This window comes from Balaenoptera acutorostrata, chromosome 20 (genome assembly GCF_949987535.1).
Source record: "Balaenoptera acutorostrata chromosome 20, mBalAcu1.1, whole genome shotgun sequence".
Lineage (NCBI taxonomy): Eukaryota > Metazoa > Chordata > Mammalia > Artiodactyla > Balaenopteridae > Balaenoptera > Balaenoptera acutorostrata.
In genome coordinates, this window is record NC_080083.1 from 51704235 (window position 1) to 51728519 (window position 24285).

A 24285-nucleotide genomic window follows, 5' to 3' on the forward strand; every position below is an offset into this window, starting at 1 on the left:
CAGTGCCATCCGTGGCGGCTACCCGTCCACATGGGTGCTGAGCACGCGCAGGGCAGCCGGCCCAGAAGGAGGCCAGCTCCAAGTGTGAGACACACCGGATTTCAAAGACCTCCTACCAAAAAAGAATGTAAAATATCTCCTTTTTCCTGTTGATTACATGTTCAGAAAATATTTTGGATATATTGAGTCAAGTTAATTATATTCCTAAAATTAATTACACCTGTTTTTACTTTCCTTTGATGTGGCTACCAGAAAATTCTGAATTACCTCCGTGTCCCGCACATGTGGCCCACATGGCATGTCCAGTGGACAGTTCGTTGCTCTAGATGCTAGGGTCAGGGCCGGGCCACCATCCACCCTGATCCCCACACAAAGGACCTGCTACCTGACCAACAGTGGACCCAGGGTGCTGTGCTCGTCTCCCACAGCTCCTGGCCGTGCACGGCAACAGTTGCTCTGGGACGCTTACCACTCCCCAAAGCATCAAGTGAGAAAAACCAGCTTCCTGCTTGTCCCACTCTGTGGGGACTTGGACACTTGGAATTCCCAGAGCTTCCCGCCCCCGGCCATCAAGGGAGCTGCTGTGAGCCAGCCGGAGCTCCCTTGCCTCATCGGACCTGTCAGGCGGCTGCCCCCCACGTTGGCAGGGCCCTGCAGTGGTGGGCAGCTGACTGCAGCCCCTGCACAGCCCCAGCATGGCTTCGCCAGCTCACTGGGCATCTGGCCACGACTTTGGGGCTGAAGACGCTGCCCTCCCTCCCTCATCTGAACCTTGCTTCACGGTTAGGAAGTGCCAGCTTCCAAGGAAAGGCCCGGATTTGCACTTATGGAGATGAAGCCTAGACAAGTCCCCATTTGCTGGGAGAGCAATTCTTCCTCCAGAGTAAACTCTCAGGGCGGAGTGGGGCACAGACCTCCAGCTGTCCACAGGATGGGCTGGGCACACATGCGGGTGCGTGCACACACACACAGGACAGGACTGCACAGCCATGGAAACGGTGCTGAGGGCATTTCCAAGAAAACACGAAATAGTCACAGCAAGAAAGAGAGGGTGCGTGCCATGCCGTGCTCAACGCTGCATGAGAGTCAAGAACTCGTCCCTGCGTGATGACCCCTCCCAGGGCCCACCTCCTCCTGATGTCACCTCGTTTCTTATGCCGCTGTCCCCACTGCCCCCACATTCTGTTTCTTGTATCTTAAACCCAGGTTACCGAGTCAGTCGGTCCTGAGAGGCTCGTGTGAACCAGTGTTCCCAGCACCTCGGCCCCTCCACAGAGGCGGCCCCCAGACCGCCCAGCCAACAACTCGAGGGCCAGACGGGAGCATCAGGCTTCATCATGACAGGGCAACCCTGGCTCCCCAGGCCAGCAACTGAGGAACCACCCAGTCTTCCCGGGGGGATGGAGCCCCGTCTCCTCCCTCTGGGTTACTCCTCCTTTTGGTGGTCACAGCCTAAGCGGGGGGCCTGGCAACATGGGCTCCCACCGCGCCTGTGTCTGGGGCCCACTGCCACTCAGCAGGCTCTTGTCAGCTCCCCATGCCCCTCGTCTGCCTGCTCCTGGGTGGACCTGCCTGCCTGCCCTTTGGTGGAGCAGTTAGCAGCTTGCTCAGAGGGTGTGTGCGGTAAATGGGTGACCTTTGTGTCTAAAAATGGCTTTGTTTCATCCTCACCCCTCAACAATCTAGCAAAATAGAGAATTCTAGAACAAATGAATTTCCTACAGTATTCTGAAGGCACTGCTTGGCCACCTTCCTGGTGGTGCCACGGGGAGCCTGAGGCCTTTGTGCAGGCCTGCTGTCCCTCTCTGAGCGTGGGGAACCATCCCATCATCTCCAGCTCCTGACGAGTTACAGCGATGCCACCAGATGAGGCCCCGCTGGTACAGGCATAGCAGGCCTGTCACTCTGGAAACACATGCCCTTCAGTTCCAGGACGGTTTCCCACCATCTTCACCAGCTTCCTCCTGTGCTTCTGTTTTCTTTCTAGAGATGCAGTATCAGGAGCCAGCGGCCTGGCCTGTCCCGAGTCCCCTTCCTCTGGCCTCCATCCTTGTGCTTGGCCGCCTGGCTCTGTGGCTCCTCCCAGGAGGAGGGATGGCAGGGACCCTGCGCCCCAGGTCCAAACATCGGCTCCCAAGCCTCGAGTGGCCGACCCCATGTGTCCTCAGGCATTTGCCACCTCGGAAAGAATGTGCTCAGTCAGGCCGCAGACCAGCCAGTCACACCGGCTAACCCTCAGGCGCATGAGTAGAACGGCATATCCTCAGGCCACCGGCCACTCCCAGACACACAGCACCTTGTCATGTGTGACAGGGATTGTGCCGTTTGATCCATAGCTGTGGCTGACCCCTGCACCTTCAACTGCAGCTTTCTGATCCGCTTCCAAGGGCTCTTCCTTATCTTTGTATGTTCCTTTTTAATAGCAACCAGCTCCAGTTCCAACAGCCTCTCCATCCTCGGAGAACAGGAACAAATGCTGTCACCCGTCCTGACAGCTGCCATCTCTTCCTGTCTGTCTGCATTGGCCTCTCACGTCAGCCTTGCTCAAGTGTCTGGGCACCCTTGGCTGTGGGCTCCTGTTTACGCCCAGGGCTCTGGCCGCAGTGCAGCTGGTTATCACTATCCAGGTGGTGATCTGGGGAGCCACCCATGCCCCCAACATTGGGAGCTTCCACCATTTTGGGAGCCACATGGGGGGCTCACGCTCACCTACCCCGGTTCTTGGGACAGCAAGGGCATCCCCAGTCCAGAGAGCCCCACCCTACCCAGGGAACCACCTCCAGCACCAGCACCATGGAGTGCGAGGGGATCTAGGACCCCACATCATCCAGCGCCTGCCCTGGCCAACCCCCCCGCCACCCCCCGGCCCCTTGTCACCCTCCCCACCCACGTCCAGGTGCTGTCACTGCCTCAGCTCCTGCTCTCTCCATCCTCCAGGCTGTATCTCTGTAAAGTCCTTTAATGGTGTTTTAGTTGCCTTTTGGGAGGGAGAAGAATCACACGCTGTGTTCCATGTGTTTCTCCTCTCCTTATTTCTGCCCCAGGGCCTTTGCACTTGCTGCCCCTCTGGCCCAGATGGCTCCTTCTCAGATCCTAGGGCAGCTGGCTCCTCCACGAGCTTCCCCACCACCTCCCAAGGCATCTTCCCTTCTTCTTTGTGATAGCTTCTGATAGTTTCTTCTGGTAGCTCTGTATACCTGCCTATTAGCTCTGGGAGACCAGGACCAACTTCCTACTAGAGCCCCAGCCCAGCCTGTGCTGAATAAATGAAAGAACGAAGTAGAAACAGAGGCAGAGGCCCCATCTTTTCAGCAGCTGAGAAGGCAGGTGCTGGCATCCCAGGTCCTGGGCTTTGAGGAGCCCCCTCCTCCCCTGGGTCTCTGTTTCTTCTTCTGAAAACAAGGGTAACAGCAGCCTGACCCCCCCAGCTGACAGAGGAACCAGTCAGACAACAGGTGCCAAGAGCAGTAGAGTGAGGTGGCAGCCTGTGTACTCATCTTAGAAGCGCTAATACTGTCAGAGGCCACCTGAGTGGGGGCACAGAGTTCTCTCAGGAGAGCATCCGGGTAGGAAATAGAAGCTGGCTGCAGGGGCTGCATCCCCGGCTGCCCAGGACCAGGCTCGTAGGAGGGGGAGGGGCCAGCCGGTCTTGGCACAGCAGCCCACCGTGGCCTCGTCATAGAAAGAACTGGCAACAGGGGGACACCAGCACATCAGATACGGGGAGAGGAGTTCCATGGGAGCGGCTGAGGTGGGGGAGCAGGAATCTGGATGCTGGGACAGCAGGGGCAGCGGGTGCCACATCAGATCAGAGCAGGCTTTCCTAGAGTGAGGCCCTGTCACCGTGATGGCCCTACCCAGAGTCCCCTCTTCCGCACAGACAAACCGTGGGCCAGGTCCTGTTCTCAGCACTTGAGACACATTAGCTCATCTCATCCTCACATCACCCCTGGGAGGCCCAGAGAGGGCAAGCAACTTGCCCACGGCCACACAGCAACCACTACACCCTCCCACGGTCCCTTCCATTCTGTTGGTTGAGACCTTTAAAAGTGGACAAAGTCTTCCACCCCACAATGAAAAACCAAAACTTAGAAGACTACCATTTTGACACACTCAGAAATAAAGTTTAAACCATTAATCACCAGATAGAAACTGACACATGTCAACTGTCATCAAGATGTTTTCTTTAAATACAGCCCATTCTCATGACAAGGAAGTTTTACACCTGCAGTATTTGTCAGCTGAGAAGCCCGGCATCCCACTTCTCCCCTCACTGCTCACCACACAGGTGGGGACCTCTTGGGTTCCCCACAAGCTCTTCCAGGAGGGCATGGCCTGGCTGTCATACCAGGACATCGAGTAAAAAAGATGAGCTACTGGTGACCAGCACCTGCTGGTATGAGGCCAAAGCAAAGCTCAGGCTTGTGGCTCTGGACCAGCCCCAGTGACCGTGGCAGCATCCCCAGGGCAGAGGGAGGCAGAGCCCCAAACCTGCTCACTGACACTTACCTGATCTGAGCAAAATGGCAGAGAAGCTCCCAGAGTGTCTGGCCTGAGCAGAAAGTGTCTTGCAACCTGGAGCCATCATCCAACTGCAGAGCGATGCGTACCTGAGGGGCGAGATACAGGAACCAAGTCAGGAAGAGGAGCAGCTATCCCAGCTGGAGCCCAGACCAGGTCTGATCCTTAGGGCACAGGCGGAGGGCACTGTGTTTGCTGAATTTTAGTAAGTGAGCACACTGCTTTACAGGATAATTTTAACAATTATCTCTCTAAACAGTGACAAAAGTCTATAACCCACAAGGGGGGAAATTCTCCTCTGGTCCCTCTGTTGAACAACAGACACACTAAAGCACGAGTGCAGAGACCCTAGGTAAGGACCTTACACAGCCCCACCTGTCACAGCCCAGCGCGTGACTCTCTAGGTCATTGCTACTCCTGCCCTTCTGGCCAAGGGACTCCTCAAGGGCACGTTTATTTACATGAAATCCCAATAACAAACAAAGGAGGAACTGTTCTGTGGGAAACTGCGAGGGGGTCTCCAGCACACCCAAGGAACCCACAAGGGAAGTCAGGGTGTTTCCATGTGAAAGGCTGAGAACCACAACTGTAATGGAAAAAGAGGTGTATTAATAAGCTCAGCCCCAGGCGCCTGACTCCTGGTGGGCTCTGGACAGAGAACTAACACCCCAGGGCCTGAGCCTCCTTGCCTCTCGACACGGATGAAAACCACTTCCCTGCAGTGCTGGGAGAATTTGCAGTTTCGTATGTACAGGACCCGCTTGTGCACAAGAGAGCAGCTATCACCATGATTCTTGTCTCTGTCCACAGTAACCCTAGTGTCATTCGCTAAATCCCTAGGACATAAAAGTTACTGATTTGGTAGAAAGCAGTGGGCTGCAGTCAGAAGACTCAGGCTGTGGTCTAGCCGAGACTGGTCAGAGGAAGCCTGCGCCCCTGAGCTGGGTGTCCTTGTCCCAGAAGTGAGGCTGCACTGGACACCACACAGAGTCCTGTGGGCTCTAAGACTCTTGGTGATTTTCTGACCAGAAACATCGTCGTATGGCGGATGCTGCCAGCACGCTGATACGGACACAGCACAATTAACCGCCTCTCCACCCCCCACTCCCAAAAAACATTCAGCACAAAGAATGAAAAGTCTCATTTCCAATCATCAGCTTTTGGAGTAGAAAAGTGGCTCTGGCCTAACCTAGAGAAGGCAGTCTCACCTGAGGACGAAAACAAGTGCCTCGCCTGCACAGCCCTCTGAAACAGCCCATGCTCCCCACCCCGTCTGCTTGGCCTGCTGATACATCCTGCGGCCCAAATGGTCTGAATGGAAGAGCCGGGAGGAGCAGTGCCGCCGGTCCCCCCTTGAGAGCCACCTACCATGTTCTCAGGCCCCTCGCGGCTCCGGGAGATGGGCACCATCTCCAGCTTGGCGTTATTGGGCAGATTGGCGAACCTCCACTGGAGAGAGAGGTCAAGCACATTCCTCTGAAACCTGCAAAACAGACCAAAGCCACAGGCTGCCGGCTGACCCGAACACAGCCCAGCCCTGCCGGGAGCACGGTACAAGCAGAGTGACGCCCACGTCTGGCTAGCAATTCCACAGCCCATGGCGCCAAGGCTGCAGGAACAGAGTGACAGCCAGCAAGCCTGCAGAGACAGGGTGACTCCAGCAGTGGGTCTTCCAAAGGAAAGAGTGAGCATTGATACAGTTCGGGCAAGAACAGAGAGAACACAGACAGGTCACCCCTGGGGCAAACCGAGGGCCTGCTCTTTCAGACTGTGAAGCAGCAACCAGCCCAAGTACAAACTCAGAAGATAAAAGCACACGTGGGCATAACTAAGGGCTGTGCACCGTGCTCTGCGCAGAAAAGTTCTAACAGAACGATGCCCTGTCGCCACTGCTCGGAGCTGCAGCCGTCTGGCCACTGCGGCCACTCTCCCTGTGCTGCTAGCCATCAGCCAAAATGACCCGCTCCTGCTATCCTTGGAAGCAGGGCCACAACCCCAAAGACCAGTGACAGAGGCAAAAGTTCTAGAGAACCACAAATGGAATGACCGGGCCTAAAGTCTCCATGGAGAGCCAGGCCCTCATGGTGGCTGAGATTCACAGATGAAGGGCTGAGACCGCCATTCCTAGCTCACAAAGCCAGGTCCTCCAACCCTGGAGCAGCCCTTCAGTCTCTCTGCCTGTGTCCTGCATGTTTTAGCCACTGCACAGGGACCTGGCAGCTTAGAGCTTCCAACAGATGAGGAAGAGGCCCACATGGGCCTGCAGCCTCCTCTGACCCTCATGCATAGAGCTCCTGGATCCAAGGAGGGATGGCTCTTGGAAGGAACTGAGGGGAGCAAAGTGAACTGGTGAGTCAGGGCGGAAATATCCACAGCCAGGAGAGGAGGGCAGGTGGAGAATCCAGGGACCTCCGAGACGCCTGCTGCTCTCTATTGACAGCCTGCCCTCCCGGGAAGCACAGTCAGGGTCGTGGTCAGCTTACTTCACAAACAGGAAACTCAGATGAGAAGCGCCAGTAGGTAGCCCAGGCCACCCAAAGGCAGTGCTGGAACCACAATCTGCAGCTCCTGACATCCAGCTCAGATCATACCTCTTTGGTGGACTGACAGGGAGTCAGATACCCACTCCTGAGAGGAGGAGAGAGAGGAAGGGGCGTGGGCCTTGGAGGCCTGGACACTGCCTCACCCGTGGGCAGGGAGGGTGGCGGCCAGGTGGCCCTGGAGCCTGAGTGACCCTGGGCCCTCTCCTCCTGACCCCCTTAGCTCCCAGGAACCCTACGGGAAGGAGAACCACCACTGTTAACCCTATAGATCACTTGGGTCTCAGAAAAGCTCCTGCCCACAGCAGAAAATAGTTCTGCCGTGTGGCCTTGATTTTACAAGAGACAGACAGCGGCCAGAAAAAATCACCAGGAGAGTGAAAAAGAGAACTTATTTATGCCTCTCAGAAATCAGACTGTGAGCTCTATTTTCAATGAAAGTTTAGGGGGAAAACTACAGCACTAGTGAGAGAATGTGAGCTTTGAATACACACAAAGTGGTCACCCGATGGCATGAATGCCAAGATGCCTTTGGAAACAATGGTTTCCTGAACATGAACAGGGCGTTTAGAAGACTTGGGAAAGAAACAACTTTGATACCCATCTTCAACACTGGCTGGAAATTACCTTTTTTATTTATTTATTTATTTATTTATTTATTTATTTATTTATTTTTGGCTGTGCTGGGTCTTCGGTTCGTGCGAGGGCTTTCTCTAGTTGCGGCAAGTGGGGGCCACTCTTCATCGCGGTGCGGGGACCGCTCTTCATCGCTGTGCGCGGGCCTTTCACTATCGCGGCCCCTCCCGTTGCGGGGCACAGGCTCCAGACGCGCAGGCTCAGCAGCTGTGGCTCACGGGCCCAGCTGCTCCATGGCATGTGGGATCTTCCCAGACCAGGGCTCGAACCCGTGTCTCCTGCATTAGCAGGCAGATTCTCAACCACTGCGCCACCAGGGAAGCCCTGGAAATTACCTTATAACAACCTCAACGTCAACTGCAAGACAGGAGAGAAGACCTAAGGAAAACCCGAGAAGTGAGGGGCTCAGAGTCCTGGAGATGAGGGGAAGGGGTCTCACACACGTGCACACACATGCGTGTGCAAAACATTGCCTTCGGTGGCAGTGGCAGCAGTTTTTAAACAAATTACACAGTCGGTGGATACAAAGGAGACAAGAGAAAAATCAATACATGTTGTAAAAGTCCAACCAGGCACCACGTGGAGGTCTCAGGCAGGTTCAGGGAGAGCAAAGAAAGGGCACACAGCTCTGTGACAAGATGCCAGGGGACAGCCCAGCACTGGCCCTGGGATTCTCGGTGGCAAGAGGCAGAGATCTGGGATGACGTGAGGGCATCTCTGCTCACACCTCCTCTGCAGAGCCCTACATGAGAGGCAGCACGGGCCAGGTCTAGCAGAGCAGGTTCCCACCCCTTGGGCTCCTCTCTACCCCTGAATGTGAGGACAGCCAAACCGTGAAGGACACGCTGCTGCTAAGATGGGAAGCTCCCCATCCGGGATAGAAATCCATACCCACCGGTGCAGGGTTTTGACCCTTTCATTGCCTTAGACCCCACAAGAATCTGGTGAAAGCCCTCTCTTTGGAAAAATGCCTGCACACAAAGACCCATGCACACAACTCCAGGGGCTGTGAGGCCACCAGAACCCACCTACAGTTTGCAGGTTTCTTCCCATTTCTCCATGACCACCTCCCCTTGCTCTCAGCGCTCCACCAGGAACTTACACAACCAAATGCACAAAAGCCCTCTGCAGTGGGTAGAATGGTGGCCCCTAAAGAGATATATCCACATCCTAACACCCAGAACTCATGAATGTGCCTTATTTGGAAACAAGGCCTTTGCAGATGTAATTAAGGATCTTGAGATGAGGTCATCCTGGATTATATGGTAGGCCCTAAATTCAAAGACAAGTAGCCTTATAAGAGACAAAAGAGGAGAGACACAAACACACAGGAAGCAGGGAGGCAGAGACTGGAGGGAGGCGGCCACAAGCCCAGGGACGCCTGGAGCCCCCAAAAGCTGGAAGAGGCAAGACAGGTTCCTCCCCTAGACCTCTGGAGGGAGTGCGGCCCCACCAACACCATCACTAGGGGCTTCTAGCCTCCAGAGGGTGAGAGAATAAACCTTGTGGGTTTAAGCCTCAGCAGGGCCCTGCGGGAAGGGTGGATGGATTTGGAGACCAAGGCCCGGCCAAAGCAAACTCACTTCAGGTCGTACTCGTTGGGGTTGAAGTCCTGCCGACGGCACGTGTCCTCCAGGACCTAGGGGTGAGATGAGGGCATGAGCCACTGTATCTGGCCTGGTGGGCCCCGGCGGGGGTAGGCAAGTGCCACTGAGGCAGCCAAGGGCACAGAGTGCACCTCCTGGAGAGCCGGTTGGCTCTGTAGGACTAAGCCTAATACAAGCCAGGTGATGGACCGTCCACTCAACAGCTCCACACGCCTCACCTGCAAATCCTGCTCACTCTCCTCCTCACTGGGTCTGCTTTGTCAACCCAGCTCTGTGGGACCCAAAAAACCGGGTCCCCAACAAACCCGTCACCACAGACATCTTCCTACACTCGGGGACCCCCCCACACACACAGAGAATAAAGTTCAAACTCCACAGAGAGCCAGCTCGAGTGGGTCCTAGGTGCCCCCCCTGGGCAGGAGCCCCAGTCCCTACCCTGCACACACTGAGTTACTATTCATCGTCTCAGCCCCCTGCACCACCGTGTGTGCACCGTCCCCTACACATCAGGGCCCAACAAGCATTTCCAACGTAATGCAATCGACGTCCGCCAGCTGCCCGGTAAAGTGCTGCGAGTGACTCAGCACACCCGGCCACAGCACACCGACCCGAAGGGCGACCCCGGGGTGGGGACAAGGTTCGGGGGCCCTCGGAGGCGGGCTTGGAGCACCGCTGGCTCGGGTGGGGGTGGCAGAGGCCGCGACCCCCGCCAGCCCCTGAGCGCGGCGCCCCCGCCCCCATGGACCCGGGGCCCGACGCGGAAGTGGGCGGGCCCGCCGCGCCAGGAGGTCGTTCATTGGCCGTCGCAGACCCCGCCCGGTCCCGCCCCCACGGCCCTCGCCGCAACCTCAGGAGCGGCCGGCGCCGAGTCGCCACCGCTTGCCGCCTGCCGCCTGCCGCCCGCCGCCCGCCCGCGGTCGCACCTGCAGTAGCACTGTGCTCGGCGTCACCTTCACCGTGTGGCGCCGCCCGTTCGGGGCCAGCACCGACACCGCAGAGCCCCCGCTGCCCGCCGGGGCCGCCATCTTCCGCTCACGTGACCCGCCGCCGCCCGCCCAGCGTCAAACTTTATCCGCAACAGCCGGACGCACAGGCTCGCGGCCTCGGGGGCGGGGCCTGGGGAGGGGCGGGGCCAGCGCGCCTCCGGGCCCGCCCCTGCCTGGCCACGCCCCCGGTGCTTTCGCTGGGCCCGCGAGCGCGCGCCCGACGTTAGATAGGCGCTGTCACTCCAGCGCGGCCACGTGGCGCCGGTTCTCGGCCGGCGGTGCGGGCAGCGAGTGCGCCGAGGCCTCGGCTCCCTGTCCCCGCCGGCCCTTCCTGGGTCCCACTGCCCCCCTACCTGCCCCCTCTGGTCCCGAGGGGTAGGGTCAGGCCCGGTACCCCTGCGGAGTGAATGCCTGCCGGCCGTGGGGTGGTGTCAAGGTCAGGGAGCAGCTGCCAGGAAAGGCCGGCCAGAAACTCCAAACCAGAGAGCAGATCCAATGAAAGTCTGCGACGAGCATTCTGCCTGTCCGTGCTCTCACTCTGTCAGCAGCTAAACTCTGTGACAGAACTTGTCCCCCAATTCCACCCGCCCAAGTCAGTGGAAGGGCCGGGAGGAGGGGCGTGTGGGATCCTGCCACCCCTCTGGTGTGGGTGCTGTCACGCCTTGGTGTAGCTGACACATCTGTCTCACAAGCAGCTTCATACTGACAAACAGACGACTGCATGCTTATGCGAGAAAACGGGAAAGCCTCAGGGTAGCCACAGCTCCACGGCCACCCCTCACAGTTTGCCTCACAGTCCGGAGGGCCTGTCTAGCACTCTATGCAACCTCAGTGCCTCACCGAGCCACACACACTGCCTGGTCACCATCGGCCAGTCCCCTCTCCTGAGGCCGGGGAACACCACAGGACACAGGACAGAGAAGTTTTCTGGCTCAGAGGCAGCTTCTGCTGACCTGCCCCATCCCCTCCTACCTGCTCACATGGGTCTCATCATCCATGTGTAGCCGAGTACACAAGGCCTTGGAGCAGACACCTGTGGGGCATTTGTGACTACTGCCTGCAAGCTCTCAAACCCACCCTTCAGCCCAGCAGGGCCCCACATGCAGTTCTGCGGCAGCCAGGCCCCAAGTTGCCCCCAACCTGGCCTCTTCAGCACTGTGGGGTTTCCTCAGAGCCTCATCTGCACTGGGACAGGCCTTTCGTGCCTGCTCACTTGTTTACTGGCTGTCCCAGGGCAGCCCCATCTGTCTGGCCCTCTGCCGGCAGGCACGCAGAGCAGAGCCTGGCACGGGGTGGGTGCTCTGCAAACATCTGTGAGAGGAATGACTATCGATGGGGGGACAAACGAATGCACAGTCCCCCCACATGTGCCTTCTCCTCCTTCTGCTGCCACTCACCTGGCAGGGGCAGGGTGCCCCAGGCTCAATGGGGTCTGTGTCCTGGCACTGGCACTAGGAGGTGGGAGAGGCAGAGCAGACCTGCCTCCCTTAGTGGCCTGGCTGGGCCAGACCTGGTGAAGACCAAGCAGGACAGACCAGACCCCATGAAGCTCCCATGAAGCAAGCCCCGGAGCCAACCCCTGGATGCTGGACCTCAGCTTGAGAAGCCTCCAGAGGCTGGAAATGCCCAGCAGAGGCTCCCCTGGTACAGGGGATTATTTCAGGCTGGAGGCAAAAATTCCAGGTTAACACACCAGCTCCACACCACAGCAGGAAGGACCCTCACCTGCCCCATGGCAAGTTTGCCATAGATTAGGACCCACACGCCTGGCCCTCCATTTGCTCTGTGGGGAGGCTGGCTCCTTGTGCTTACCTTCCTCAGTTCCTCACTGCAACTTGGCACCTTCCCTCAAGGCCCCATCACCTCCTGTGGATGGTCCAGGCACAGCCTTAAGGACGTGATCACAGCAGAGGTCACAGAGATGACTGTAGGGTCAAAGATCATCTTTGGGGGACTTCCCTGGTGGCCCAGTGGTAAAGAATCCGCCTTGCAGTGCAGGGGATGCGGGTTCGATCCCTGGTCAGGGAACTAAGATCCCACATGCTGTGGGGCAACTAAGTCTGCGCGCCACAACGACTGAGCTCGTGAGCCTCAACTAGAGCCCACGCACCCTGGAGCCCTCACACCACAACTAGAGAAGAGAAAACCTGAACACCACAACTAGAGAGAAGCCCGCGTGCTGCAATGAAAGATCCCACATGCTGCAACTAAGACCCGATGCAGCCAAAAAATAAATAAATAAATAAATAATAAATCTTTAGGGAAAAAAAAATCATCTCTGGGAGGCATTCAAGGCCCCAAAGGGGAGCCTTTTCTTCGTGCTCATAGTTCAGCCTCTCTCTGCAGCTCATATTTTTCTTTCCAAATTTGCCGTTTTAAAAAATGACAGACCTGTACATTAACTTTCACAGCAGCTTTATCTAATAGTCAAAAGCTGGAATGAACCCGGATGGCCTTCAACAGGTTGAGCAGTTAAACAGTGTGGCACATCCACACATGGAACACTGCTCAGCAATCAAGAGAATGAACTACTGACACCGCAGCCTGGGTGAGTCTCCAGGGAAACACGCTGAGTGAAAAGAGCTGCTCCCCAAAGACTGCATACTGTACCATTCCATTTATATAGCATTATGGAAATGACAGCATTTGCCTTGTCTCTCTGCATTAATATATGCATATGTATTTATATTTGAAAGTAAGTTGATGACATCCAGGCACTTTCCCCCCAAATAATGTGGCAGCTCCTCCTAAGAACCAGGACCTTCTCCTTTTTAATCATAACCCATCACCACACCCAACAACCGTGGATATAATGATATTATCTAATACACAGCCCACTTTAGACTTTCCCTTGTTGTCTCCAAATGGTCCTTTATAGCTGGTTGTCACATTGCATTTGGTTGTTGGGTCTGTTTACACTCCTTTAATCTACCACAGTCCTGGGAATTCCCTGGCGGTCCAGTAGTTAGGACTCTGCACTTCCACTGCTGAGGGCATGGGTTCGATTCCTGGTCAGGAAACTAAGATCCTGCAAGCTGTGTGGTGAGGCCAGAAAAAAAAAAAAAAAAAAAAAACCCTACCACAGTCCCTCTATTTTTTGTTTCGTTTTAATTTTTCATGACATTTGCATTTTTTAGAGCCCAAGCCTGGATCTGCCTGATCTTTTCCTGGAGTTAAACATTCAGCGCAGTGAGGCAGCATAGATGACAGCCCCTCAGGAGGTCCAGGATATCAGTTTGTCCCATTAGTGGGGACATGCAGACTGAACCTCCATGTTCCAGGTCCCGTGTAGACTGAATAAGCTATGTGTGGGGTAATTCTTTTTTTTTTTTTTTTTTTTTGGGGGGGTAATTCTTTGAGAGCACAAATATGATGTTTTTCTAAGAACCATTTATCCAGTGGTTTTAACATCAGTTGATGGTCCTTGCCTGAATCCATCATTACATTTATGGTGCAAAATCACAACCTTCCAACTTTATCATTCCCTCTACATTTAATAGGCATTTTTTGGTCAAGGATTTTTTTAAATTCCTAAATATTAATATGAACTCATGGATTCTTTTTCTTCATTCAGTTATTCTTTTTGATGCTCAAATTTGATCCAAATTTGGCCAGTGACACACACACACACACCCCTTTAAGCTGGCTCCTGTGCTCCCTTGGGTGGGGGGACAGTGACTTTTTATTTTCATATTATTTCAAATGTAGAAGTTGCAAGAACAGTAAAAGGAACTCCTGCATACCTCTTAGACAGACTCTCCAGTTGTTTACATGTCACCCATTTGCTTCATCATCATTATCTCTCTCTCTCTCTCCATATATATATATATATATATATATATATATATATGTTCTGAACCATATGAAAGTAAGTGGAGACATTGTGCACCTCTGCCACTAAATACTTCAGTGTGTATTTCTCAAGAGCAAGGCCACTCTCTTACTTCACCACCGAACTGTGATACAACATTGGGAGATCTGTCATTGATACCACACTCCAAGCTACTCTACAGTCACCTGTAGCACTCACATCTTTCCTGCATCTTTTCGATGTTTGTGTTGTTCTCTGAGCACTTCATCACTTCAGCCACAAGAAAGTGTCTTAGGCTCACCCAGGATGTCCCTGCCCCAGCCCTGAATGCCATTTCTCAAGGAAGCCCTAGTCCCTTTTTGAGGGGAATGAGATTTAGAAACCGAGGTCTGGAGCTGAGCATGTTCATTGCTACTGGTGTGCCTCTGCTTTGTAGGTCCTCTCGGGACAGAGCTAGCATCCTGAATTCACCACCCCTCAGTCTTCTTCTTCCCTCCTTCCATATTTATATTTGGTTGAATTGTGTGAAATTGCCAATATTCAACCATTTTCAATCTACAAAAAAAGGCACAACCAAATATCCCCTTATCCACAGTGAGAACCCTTGTTTTCAGCAGCATCAATATATTTATTAATTTGCTCTGTTCCAAAATACCCTTCAGGGACTTCCCTGGTGGTCCAGTGGTTAAGACTCCGCACTCCCGGGCTTCCCTGGTGGCGCAGTGGTTGAGAATCTGCCTGCCAATGCAGGGGACATGGGTTCGAGCCCTGGTCTGGGAAGATCCCACGTGCCGCGGAGCAACTGGGCTCGTGAGCCACAATTACTGAGCCTGCGCGTCTGGAGCCTGAGCTCCGCAACAAGAGAGGCCACGATAGTGAGGGGCCTGCGCACCGTGATGAAGAGTGGCCCCCACTTGCCGCAACTAGAGAAAGCCCTCGCACAGAAACGAAAACCCAACACAGCCATAAATAAATAAATAATTCCCATTTTAAAAAAAATTAAAAAAAAAGACTCCGCACTCCCAATAGAGGGGGCCCAGGTTTGATCCCTGGTCAGGGAACTAGCTCCCGCATGCATGCTGCTAAAAGATCCCACATGCTGCAACGAAGATTCCCGCATGCTGCAACTAAGACGCGGCGCAGCCAAATAAATAAATAAATATTAAAAAAACAACAACCCTCCAAATAGCTTTGGAATTACTACAACAATCCTGCTAGTAACCAGACCTACTAAGGAAATCTCAAGATTTCTTTGTAGTTATTTTTGTCCTCAGAATATATTGCACTAAAGAAATACAGAGTATTGTGTTCAAAATTATTTGAATTAATTCTTTTTTTTTCTGTGTGGTTTTGTTAATTGGATACACATGTTCATTTATCACTGAATTTTAGGGTCTTTTTCACTCTTTTTTGATTTAATGTTATATTTTGATTATGCAAAATATTTATTTATTATTTGATTTGAATTTTTTTTTTAATTTTATTTTTTTGGCTGTGTTGGGTCTTCGTTTCTATGCGAGGGCTTTCTCTAGTTGTGGCAAGCAGGGGCCACTCTTCATCGTGGTGCGCGGGCCTTTCACTGTCGTGGCCTCCCTTATTGCGGGGCACAGGCTCCAGACGCGCAGGCTCAGTAATTGTGGCTCACGGGCCCAGTTGCTCCGCGGCATGTGGGATCCTCCCAGACCAGGGCTCGAACCCGTGTCCCCTGCATTGGCAGGCAGATTCTCAACCACTGCACCACCAGGGAAGCCCCTGAATATTATTCGATTCAAAAGTTATAAGTATAAAATGACACATAGCCAGAAAAGGGTCCTCCTTCTTCATCCACTCCCACTCACCCCCATAAGAACTAATCTTCTTCCGGTTCTGAGGTAGCTTTCTTGCCCTTTGCAAAGATGAGCACACGCGTGTATCAGAGGCTAAGTGGACACAGATGCAGATTCTTCCTCTCCTTCCTTCTTACACAGCAGGTGACACAGAACATACCCTCATTTGTTCTTTTCTTTGCAGCCTATGTGACCCACTCTGGGACCACGTCTAACTCCGCTCCCCTCCACAGTGCGGTACATCCAGAGCACAAAGTCCTGGACATCATATAGGCTGTCACAGCATCCAGGCAGCCTAGGGAGTGGTCAGGGCATGGGGTCCAGGCTCCCCTACCTGCACCAGGCAGAGCTTTGACACCTCCTGGCTGCCTGGGCCTCCGTTCTTCATCTGTAAAGCTCGACCCAGGGAGGTGGAGGTCAGCGCAGGTGAGCCAGACAGAACATCGCAGGTAGCAGTTCCCCCCAGTAGCTGTGGGAAGCCCTGAGCCCAGTCAGAAGGTGAGGCTGGGGTCCTCACCCCAGGCTGCACAGAATCCTTTCAAGGTTGGCCTGGGTCCCACCTGAATGCTGGGGTGGGGTGCCCCTGGTGGGACCAAGGCTGTATTTTCCAAAGAAACAATGTCCCAAACTGTGGTTCTATTAGGACTTCAGGTCATAGGTTAAAGTTAAAAAGCCCCTGGCTGGGCTGACCTGGGAACCGAAGCGCCTCGAACCTGTCTCTTTGGGAAAGTTGTGGCTCATTCTCAGAGCAAGTGGCTTCTGAGGCTCTTCTGAGCTGGGCCCACGGAGGCACAGCCCTGCCCCACGCTGTGCTTACGGTCCAGCCGAATGCATTTAAAAATATGTATGTAAAGATATATATAATTGTGGTAAAATTGCAGTTTAAATTTAATCAGCTTAAAATCTATTTTTAAAAATAAATTTATTTATTTTATTTATTTTTGGCTGTGTTGGGTCTTCATTGCTGTGCGCGGGCTTTCTTTAGTTGCTGCGAGCAGGGGCTACTCTTCGTTGTGGTGCGCGGGCTTCTCATTGCAGTGGCTTCTCTTGTTGTGGAGCGCGGGCTCTAGGCGCACCGGCTTCAGTAGTTGTGCTCGCGGGCTCTAGAGCCCAGGCTCAGCAGTTGTGGCACACGGGCTTAGTTGCTCCGCGGCATGTGGGATGTTCCCGGACCAGGCTTGAACCTGTGTCCCCTGCATTGGCAGGCGGATTCTTAACCACTGTGCCAGCAGGGAAGTCCCTTAAAAATCTACTTTCCAGCATAGATCCTTTGGGAGTTTATCTGTATTATCAATAAGGCAGTGGCTTTCCACCGCCAAAGAAAAAAATGTAACTTCCTGGTGGCTGCCTGCTGTTCACTCTCACCACTCTCCACCTCACAGCCTCACTCAGCCCATTCCCCAAGCCTTTCCTCAGCTCCCTCACGTCATGAGGGCTATGCCCACATGTCACCTTCTGGGGAGGGCTTCCCTGACCGCATCCCACCTGCCACCCTCTGCCTGGTTTTCTCGTTTTCTCTCCCCTCCTGACATCACATTGTGGAGCCCCTTGGGCAGCTGTTTTCCATCATCTGCCCCCTCACCCCCAGCAGGCAAGCCTGGGCCAGGGCTCCGGTGAGTGACTGTGAGATTGTCAGGGACCCTTCCCCCGTGCATGGAGCTGCCCTACATCTGGTCTCAGTCGGTGGCCTCCAGGCAGGGCAGACACCTGGACAGGTAAGAACCTCGGCTCGTTCTCACACATGCAAGAGAGATCACACTATCGATTTCACGAAATGAGCTGCGTTTCTACGTTGCCACCCTACCCGCTGGCAGAATAATCAATGCCCTTGACTCAGGAGCTTTCTGGGCCCTCAGCGTTCTCCTCTGAGAAATGGATCCTGACTCCTAGGTGGAGGGTGGTGGTGCTTCTGCAAGATGTTACAAGGAGAGCGCTCAGCATAGTCCCCACAGCCCTCTAACCAGGTCTGTAAGCAAACACACTGGGGTCTGGAGAGGACAGGGAAGGCCACCTTCCTGCTCCTCCTCACCTCGTCGTCCTCCCTCCCAGGCAGCGGCTTGACAGCTGTTCCCAAGCTCTGCTTTGAATTAAAAAGTGGTGTGGCCCTTTAAGAGAAGCATCCGCCACCCCCGCTGCCCTGCTGCCCCCTTTGAAGTCCCTGGCGCTGAAAGGTTCCCAGTGGCAGATCTGAGGGTTTGTTTCTGCCTCCCCAGAGGCCACGTGCGGATCACAGGGTGGGAGGGAGGGAGGGCCGAAGGTCACAAGGCCGGCCAGGCCTCCCTGGCCTGCAGCCGCTATTGCAGCAGGCACTGAGGACCAGCAGGCTGCATGGATGGGGACCAGGCGGCTGGAGCTCATTAGCGCTCAGCAGAGCCAGCAGCTGGGAGAGCTAAGGAGGAGCTGTCTCCCGCCCTCCCCATGGGCCTGGGGCAGCCTGAATTCCCCAACGCCCTCTCACCTATACAGTGCGGAACATGCGCTGGCACTTTGGAGACACTCTGGTGACACCCCAAGAAGCCCCATCTCCACAGATGTGTAGGAAGCCCCTGACATCCCCATGACCTTCCTCCCCTCAGCTTTGGAATAGGGCTGGTTCCAGGTGGACCCAGGTGGACCCTGACACTCCACAGTTAGCTGAGGTCAGCTGTGGGTTGGCATCCAGGAGGGTTCTTCAGCCAGGACTGCCCACAAGCCAGGTGTGGCTGTGTGAGGTGGGTGGGCTGGGGCAGGGGCTCTCAGAAGCTGGCTCTCAGGGGTCAAGCCTGGGGCCAGAAAACGCTACTTGTCCTCTGTTCACCAGGCACCGGAGGGTGGGGTTTGCAGCGGAGTGACAGGAGCATCTGGGACTCAGCTTCCTCCCACTCTCACCTGTGAGCAAAGGGGGCTCTGACTCCCACATGCTCCCAGTCCTAGGGTGAGGGGTGTGTGGGTCTCTTCTGCAGGTGACCCCAAGGCTGCTCAGGCCAGGCCTGCAAATGGCCACCGATTCCCAGGAGAGGGCTTCTTCTGGCATCATGCCTAGGAGCTGTCTATTAAAGCCTGTAACTGACCAGGTGGTCCCAGCCCCACCTTCCCCTGCCCCTGCACCAGATGGCTCCAATGGACTTTTCTCATCAAGGCCCCAGGATGTGCGGCAAGGGGGGTTCCTGCTGATGGATGGGGGGGTTCGGGGAAACCAAAAGGGTTCAAGCTCTGTAATTGCATGGCCTAAGCTTTAGGCCCCTCCCCCAGCTCAGAGCCGGCGGTGGGCTCTTGCCTGGCTATGGAGCGGGGTCTCCATTCAGGGCAAGCCACTGGGGGGAGTGCAGTGGTCTGCCCCACTTCCCTGCCCTCTTGGGCCTCAGAGGCCAGCAGCTGGGATGCAGAGCCGCCCAGGTGGTTGTGTGAGGCGGGGCGGCTGAGGCCCGCAGGCAACAGCTGGGCCCCAGACTGCAGGCAGCAGCTGCAGCACAGAACAGCCTTGTGCTCTTGGAGCCCTGGGCTCAAGGCCCTCGGGGATCCCCAGGAGGGGGCTGGCTGTGTGATATGGGGCCGTCCCAAGTCCAGGCAAGGGCACTGGGTCTGGAGCTCCTGGACATCCTGAGGACCTGAAGGCCCAGTCCCAGGTGGGATCCCCTGCACCACTGACTGTCCCCACCATACCTTCCTCCCCAGGGCCTGCCTGCCAGCCTGGGCCCCAAGCCTGCCTCAACTCGGGCCCTAGCTCTTGTTTCCTGAAATGTGCCATCTCTGATGCACCCTTCCCAGGAATTGGGCACATATCCGTGTATGGACCACAAGTCTCATTGGCCCCCTCTGTGCTCCCTCCCTTATATCTTCCTCCCCAAGGGACCAGCCCCTGAACCCCCATCCTATACCTGGGGATGCCGCTCCGAAATAGGCAGAGGCCCCCCTCTGGGCTCTCATTTTCCCAGGCCTCCTTGCACCTGGGCATGCATGAGATCTAAGCTTGACCAGAAGCACCTGTAGCCCACCTGAATGGGAGCCAGGAAGCCAAGAGGCAGGAACGATACAGAACCCACCCTGGACATGGCAATGGGGGGGGCTGGTAAGCAGAAGGGTGGGTCCCATGTCCAGCATATGTGGTGTCCATGGCCCATGGGACCACTGCAACAAGGCAGTTTGGGACGTTGTTCCTGCTTCTCCTCCTCAAGCTTGAGTGTTGGGCCTGCAGACATTCCACGAGCCCCCTGTGCCCAGGACCTCAGTCTACCTTGGTCCCTGAAGGATGGCCAGCATCCACCAGGGAGCAATAACTATCAAACAAGTCCTGCCTCATTTCATGCTCTCATGACCCTGGAAGGCAGGTACTATTCTCGTCTCCACCTTACACATAACAAGCCTGAGGTTCAGAGAGCCAGCTGCAGGCCCAGCAGCAGCAGAGCCAGGCCCTGAATGCAGAGATAGGCTCTCAGCCCCACAGCTACATCCCTCAGTGTGTGGGCCCCATAGACATCTGTCTAATGAGTGAATGGGGGCATGCACATCCCATGTCCCAGCAGGATCTCCAGGGTGGGACCAGCCCACCACGTTCATTCACCTGCCCCGCATCCCTGCCAGTCACCTGGTGCCTCAGGCCCAGCCTGCTGACCATCATTGGTTAGACACATTGGTGTTTGGGGTTTTTTAGGTAAAATTCATAATATAAAACCACTTCAAGGTGTACAATTCCATGGCATTTAGTACATTCACAATGTTATGCAACCATCAACATGGTCAATTTTAGAACATTTTCGTCACCCCAAAAAGAAACCCTGTACCCATTAGCAGTCACTCCCTGTTCCTCCCTGTACCCTGGCAACCAAAAGTCTGCTTTTCTATCTCTATAGATTTGCCTATTCTGCATATTTCATGTAAATGGAATCATAAGATATGTGGCCTTTTGTTTCTGGCTTATTTCACTTACCTTAATGTTTTTAAGGTTCGTCTGTGTCATAGCATGTGTCAGTACTTTGTTCCTTTTTATGGCTGAATAATAGTCCATTGTACGAATGGACCACATTTTATTTACCCATTTTATTCATTATGGATGTTTGGGTTGTTTCCCCCTTTTGGCTATAGTGAGTACTACTGCTGTGAACATTGATGGTCAAGTTTTTGTTTGAACACCTGCTTTCATCTCTTTTGGGATTATACCTAGGAGTGGAATTGCTGAGTCATGTGATAATTATACACGTAATTTATTGAGCAGCCACCAAACTGTTTCCATAGTGGCTGTACCATTTTATGTTCCCACCAGCAATGTACGGGCTCCAGTTTCTCCACATCCTCACCAATGCTTGCTGTTTTCCATTTGTTTTTGGTTTTGTTTTTGGCCACACCACATGGCTTGCAGGATCTTAGTTCCCTGACCAGGGATTGAACCCGGGCCCTCGGCAGTGAAAGCGCCGAGTCCTAACCACTGGACCTCCAGGGAATTCCCTGTTTTCCATGTTTTTGATCACAGCCATCCTAGTGGATGTGAGGTGTTATCTGAACTGCTGCTGTTCAACCAGGGTCCCCTTCCTCCCATGTGTCAAGGCCACAGTGGCCTCTGGGTTGAGTGCAGGCAGCCTGGAAGCAGAGGCCTGGAGCTGAGCTGAGTGTCTCCCAAAACCTGCTGTCCTAGGAACCCCCTCCCAGATTTTGGGAGCTGAAAACTCTGAGTTGGGGGAGTCTGAGATGCAGAAGGTAAAGCTGGCCCTTGAGGGGAGGGAGCCCAAGGACAGAGCCAGTCTGTCTGAGTCGAGAGGAGGATGCAGTATGAACAGCCAAGGAAGGCTCTCTCAGGGGCTGTCACCACCAAGAGTCTGAGTTGGGGGTCTAAAGCTTAAAGGAGAGGGTGTGGGGAAGGCAGAGACACAGAAGGACAGGGAAGTTCTGGGGAAGACTCTTCACTTCTGCTAGTAGTGTTGAATAAATCAAACGAATTCATTTCGGTCAAAGTGCAGGCTAAATCTCATTACAGCAATACTAGCGAGTCCAGCATGCATGCTCCCGCCTCGCGCCGGAATTTCATTGGCAATTGTAACTGCCATTCCCACAGCACCGAGCACTTTCATGCATGGGCTCCCGTAATCCCACAACAGCCCTCTGATGGAGGTACAGTCATTGCCCCGCTTTAAAGAAGAGGAAACAGAGGCACACAGAGAGGTCACGGGCCTTGCCCAGGATCTCCTGCCAGGAAATGGCTCAGAGCCAGGTCCGTGTGAAGTACAACCCTACGCGGTCTTGCCATCCGGCTGGAAGCAGCATTTCCCTGCCTGGGACTTGGAATAACAGGCTCCTAGACATAGAGGGTTCCTGGGGCATGTTCTCCCCCATGCCTAGGAACACCTTCATGTGGGGGACCTGTGTTTGAAATGCCTGCCTCTCGCCAGTCCCACGCAGGGCCTATATACTGACCTGAAGACAGGAGGGTGGCAAGTGTGGATTTCCAAATGAACAGAGCTCACTCTCAGCTCTTCTGCTAGCATGTCTGAGTCTCAGTTCCCCTCATCAGGAAAATGGGTGCCCAGCTGCACCACAGGTGCGTGTGGGGAGGACCTCTTTTTGTCACAGCCTGCCCTCTCCTTCACTGAGTGACCCCAGCCAAGGCCGACCTCTGGGGCACCTCAGCCTGATGTTAGGCTTCGAGGTTTAAGTTACAGCTTAAACTTCACACAGCAGCTCTCAAGGACCCTGTCTGGTCTCCCACTTTGTCTTCTGAGAGCCTGGCCCGGGCAGCCTGCTGTGTGTGTGCACAGGGTGGGTGTTGTAACTTTTTAACCCTCAGCTCATTACTCAGCCCAGGGACTGGTGAGGAGGACAGCTCAGGAGGCAAAGGCAGGGGCAGGGTCTCCGGTGCTGCCAGAGGCTCTGGCAACCTCTATTCTCCTGCCCCAGAGGGGCTGCAGGTGTCTGCCAGGAGACACAGCTTCCCCACTGCTCCGAATTAGGAGGGAGCTCAGGAAGCTCTGCCCCAGCTCTAGACCCAAAAGGCAAGGTCTGTTTCCTGTCTTTACAATGGCATAATGACATCCACGGAGCTGTGGCTGGGAGGGGAATGAGAGGTCTACCAAAGCTGTCTATGGCACTTTGTGTGTGTGTGTGGAGGGCAAATAAATGCCCTTTTCTTTCTTTTGTCTGCCCACCTAGCCGGAAGGAAGCCTCCTAAGTAAACAGCTGACCCCTCACCCCATTTTGATTTCTGAGGAGGAATCTCCTTCTGTCCCCAGTGAGATGCGCTGGGAAGGTGAGGTGATGGGGCAGATGCACTACGTTGCTTGGAGGTCACTGAACAGAAACCAAGCCGGCAGTTCTTCCATCCTCGACCACCCGAGGGGCGGCTGGGACTGCGGGAGAGGTTCTTGGGGGTCCTTGGCATGGGGCGCAAAGCGAGGGCGCACGCGGGGAGGATCCAGGACCCCGCCCCGAGGCCCACCGACCTCGCTAAGTGGCAGCGCCCCCTCTGCCCCCACTGCCCTCCGAGGGCCGCCCAGAATCTGTCCACCCAGGCGCGGGACAGGGCGACTCCCCCGTGGCGCCGTGCCGCGGCGCCCAGTCCCTCCCGCAGGTCGCCGAGGGCGCCGGGGCCTCGCACCACACCTGTCCGCTCCTCCGGGAGGCCCCGGCGCCTCTGCTGCCGGCCCCTCGGCGCGGAGCCCTGTGTCCGCCGTCGCTTTGATCCCGGGGGCCCCGCTGGATAAAAGTCCCGGGAGGCTCCGCGCCAGCGCCAGAAGGGAGGCAGCCGAGCCGGGCGTACCAGCAGGCTGGCGCTGGGCGAGCGACGCCGAGGAGCCGGGGCCGCGGGACCGCCCTCGCCGGCCGCGGTGAGCGCGGGGCTCCGGGCCGGTTCGGGGTGGGGGTTGCGGAGAGGGGTCCTGGTCGCCCGTGGGTTGCTGTGGGCCTGGGCGGCGGGGGCGAGGGGACCCCGGCGGCTCAGGTGAGCGCTCCCCCTGTGCCCCCAGCCCGTCGGGCCGACCCGCCGCGTGGCGGACGTAGCTCCCCCCGCGCGGAAAAGCCTCGCTCCTTCCCCACCGGCCCCCGCCCCCGCCGCCCCTTCCAGTCGCCCGGGAGCGGGGGCGGCGGCGCCGGGCTGGCCGCGATGAATGAGCCGCCGGGGCCGCCGGGCCGCGCTGCCCCCCACGGAGCCGGGCCGGGAGCGCCTCCGGCGGCCGCGGCGGGATAGTCCAGGCCCCTCCGTCAGGCTTGCGGTTTGGGAAGAAAAGGCGATGCCTCCGCCAAGAAAAGAGCGAGCGCGGCCCCCTCCCCCTCCGCCGAGCCCGGGCGGCGGCGGCGGCGGCACATCTAACGCGCGGGCACCCGGGCCGCCGCGGCCCCCGCAAACTACGCCCAGGCTCGGCCCCCGCCGCTCATTGGCGCGGGCCGGAGCCAGCG

The 24285-nt window shown here is 55.6% G+C and overlaps 1 protein-coding gene across 8 annotated transcripts in view; it reads right to left on the reverse strand.

Annotated features, from left to right (window-relative positions):
- ASPSCR1 (ASPSCR1 tether for SLC2A4, UBX domain containing) overlaps nt 1–10662 on the reverse strand; it is a 30597-nt gene extending 19935 nt beyond the window's left edge. For 5 of the 8 annotated variants that reach the window (XM_057536422.1, XM_057536423.1, XM_057536420.1 and 2 more), the window contains exons 1-4: nt 10228–10384; nt 9281–9336; nt 5890–6004; nt 4510–4610 (exon numbers count right to left, since the gene is read on the reverse strand). In XM_057536422.1, the coding sequence (XP_057392405.1) occupies nt 4510–4610; nt 5890–6004; nt 9281–9336; nt 10228–10329 (374 nt within the window). In that variant the 5' untranslated portion in view covers nt 10330–10384. Of the gene's footprint in view, nt 1–4509; nt 4611–5889; nt 6005–9280; nt 9337–9739; nt 10023–10227; nt 10385–10643 lie in introns of those variants that run through there. The other 3 variants (XM_057536424.1, XM_007185887.2, XM_057536425.1) reach the window with 3 other exon arrangements.
- Between the last annotated feature and the right edge of the window lie 13623 nt (nt 10663–24285).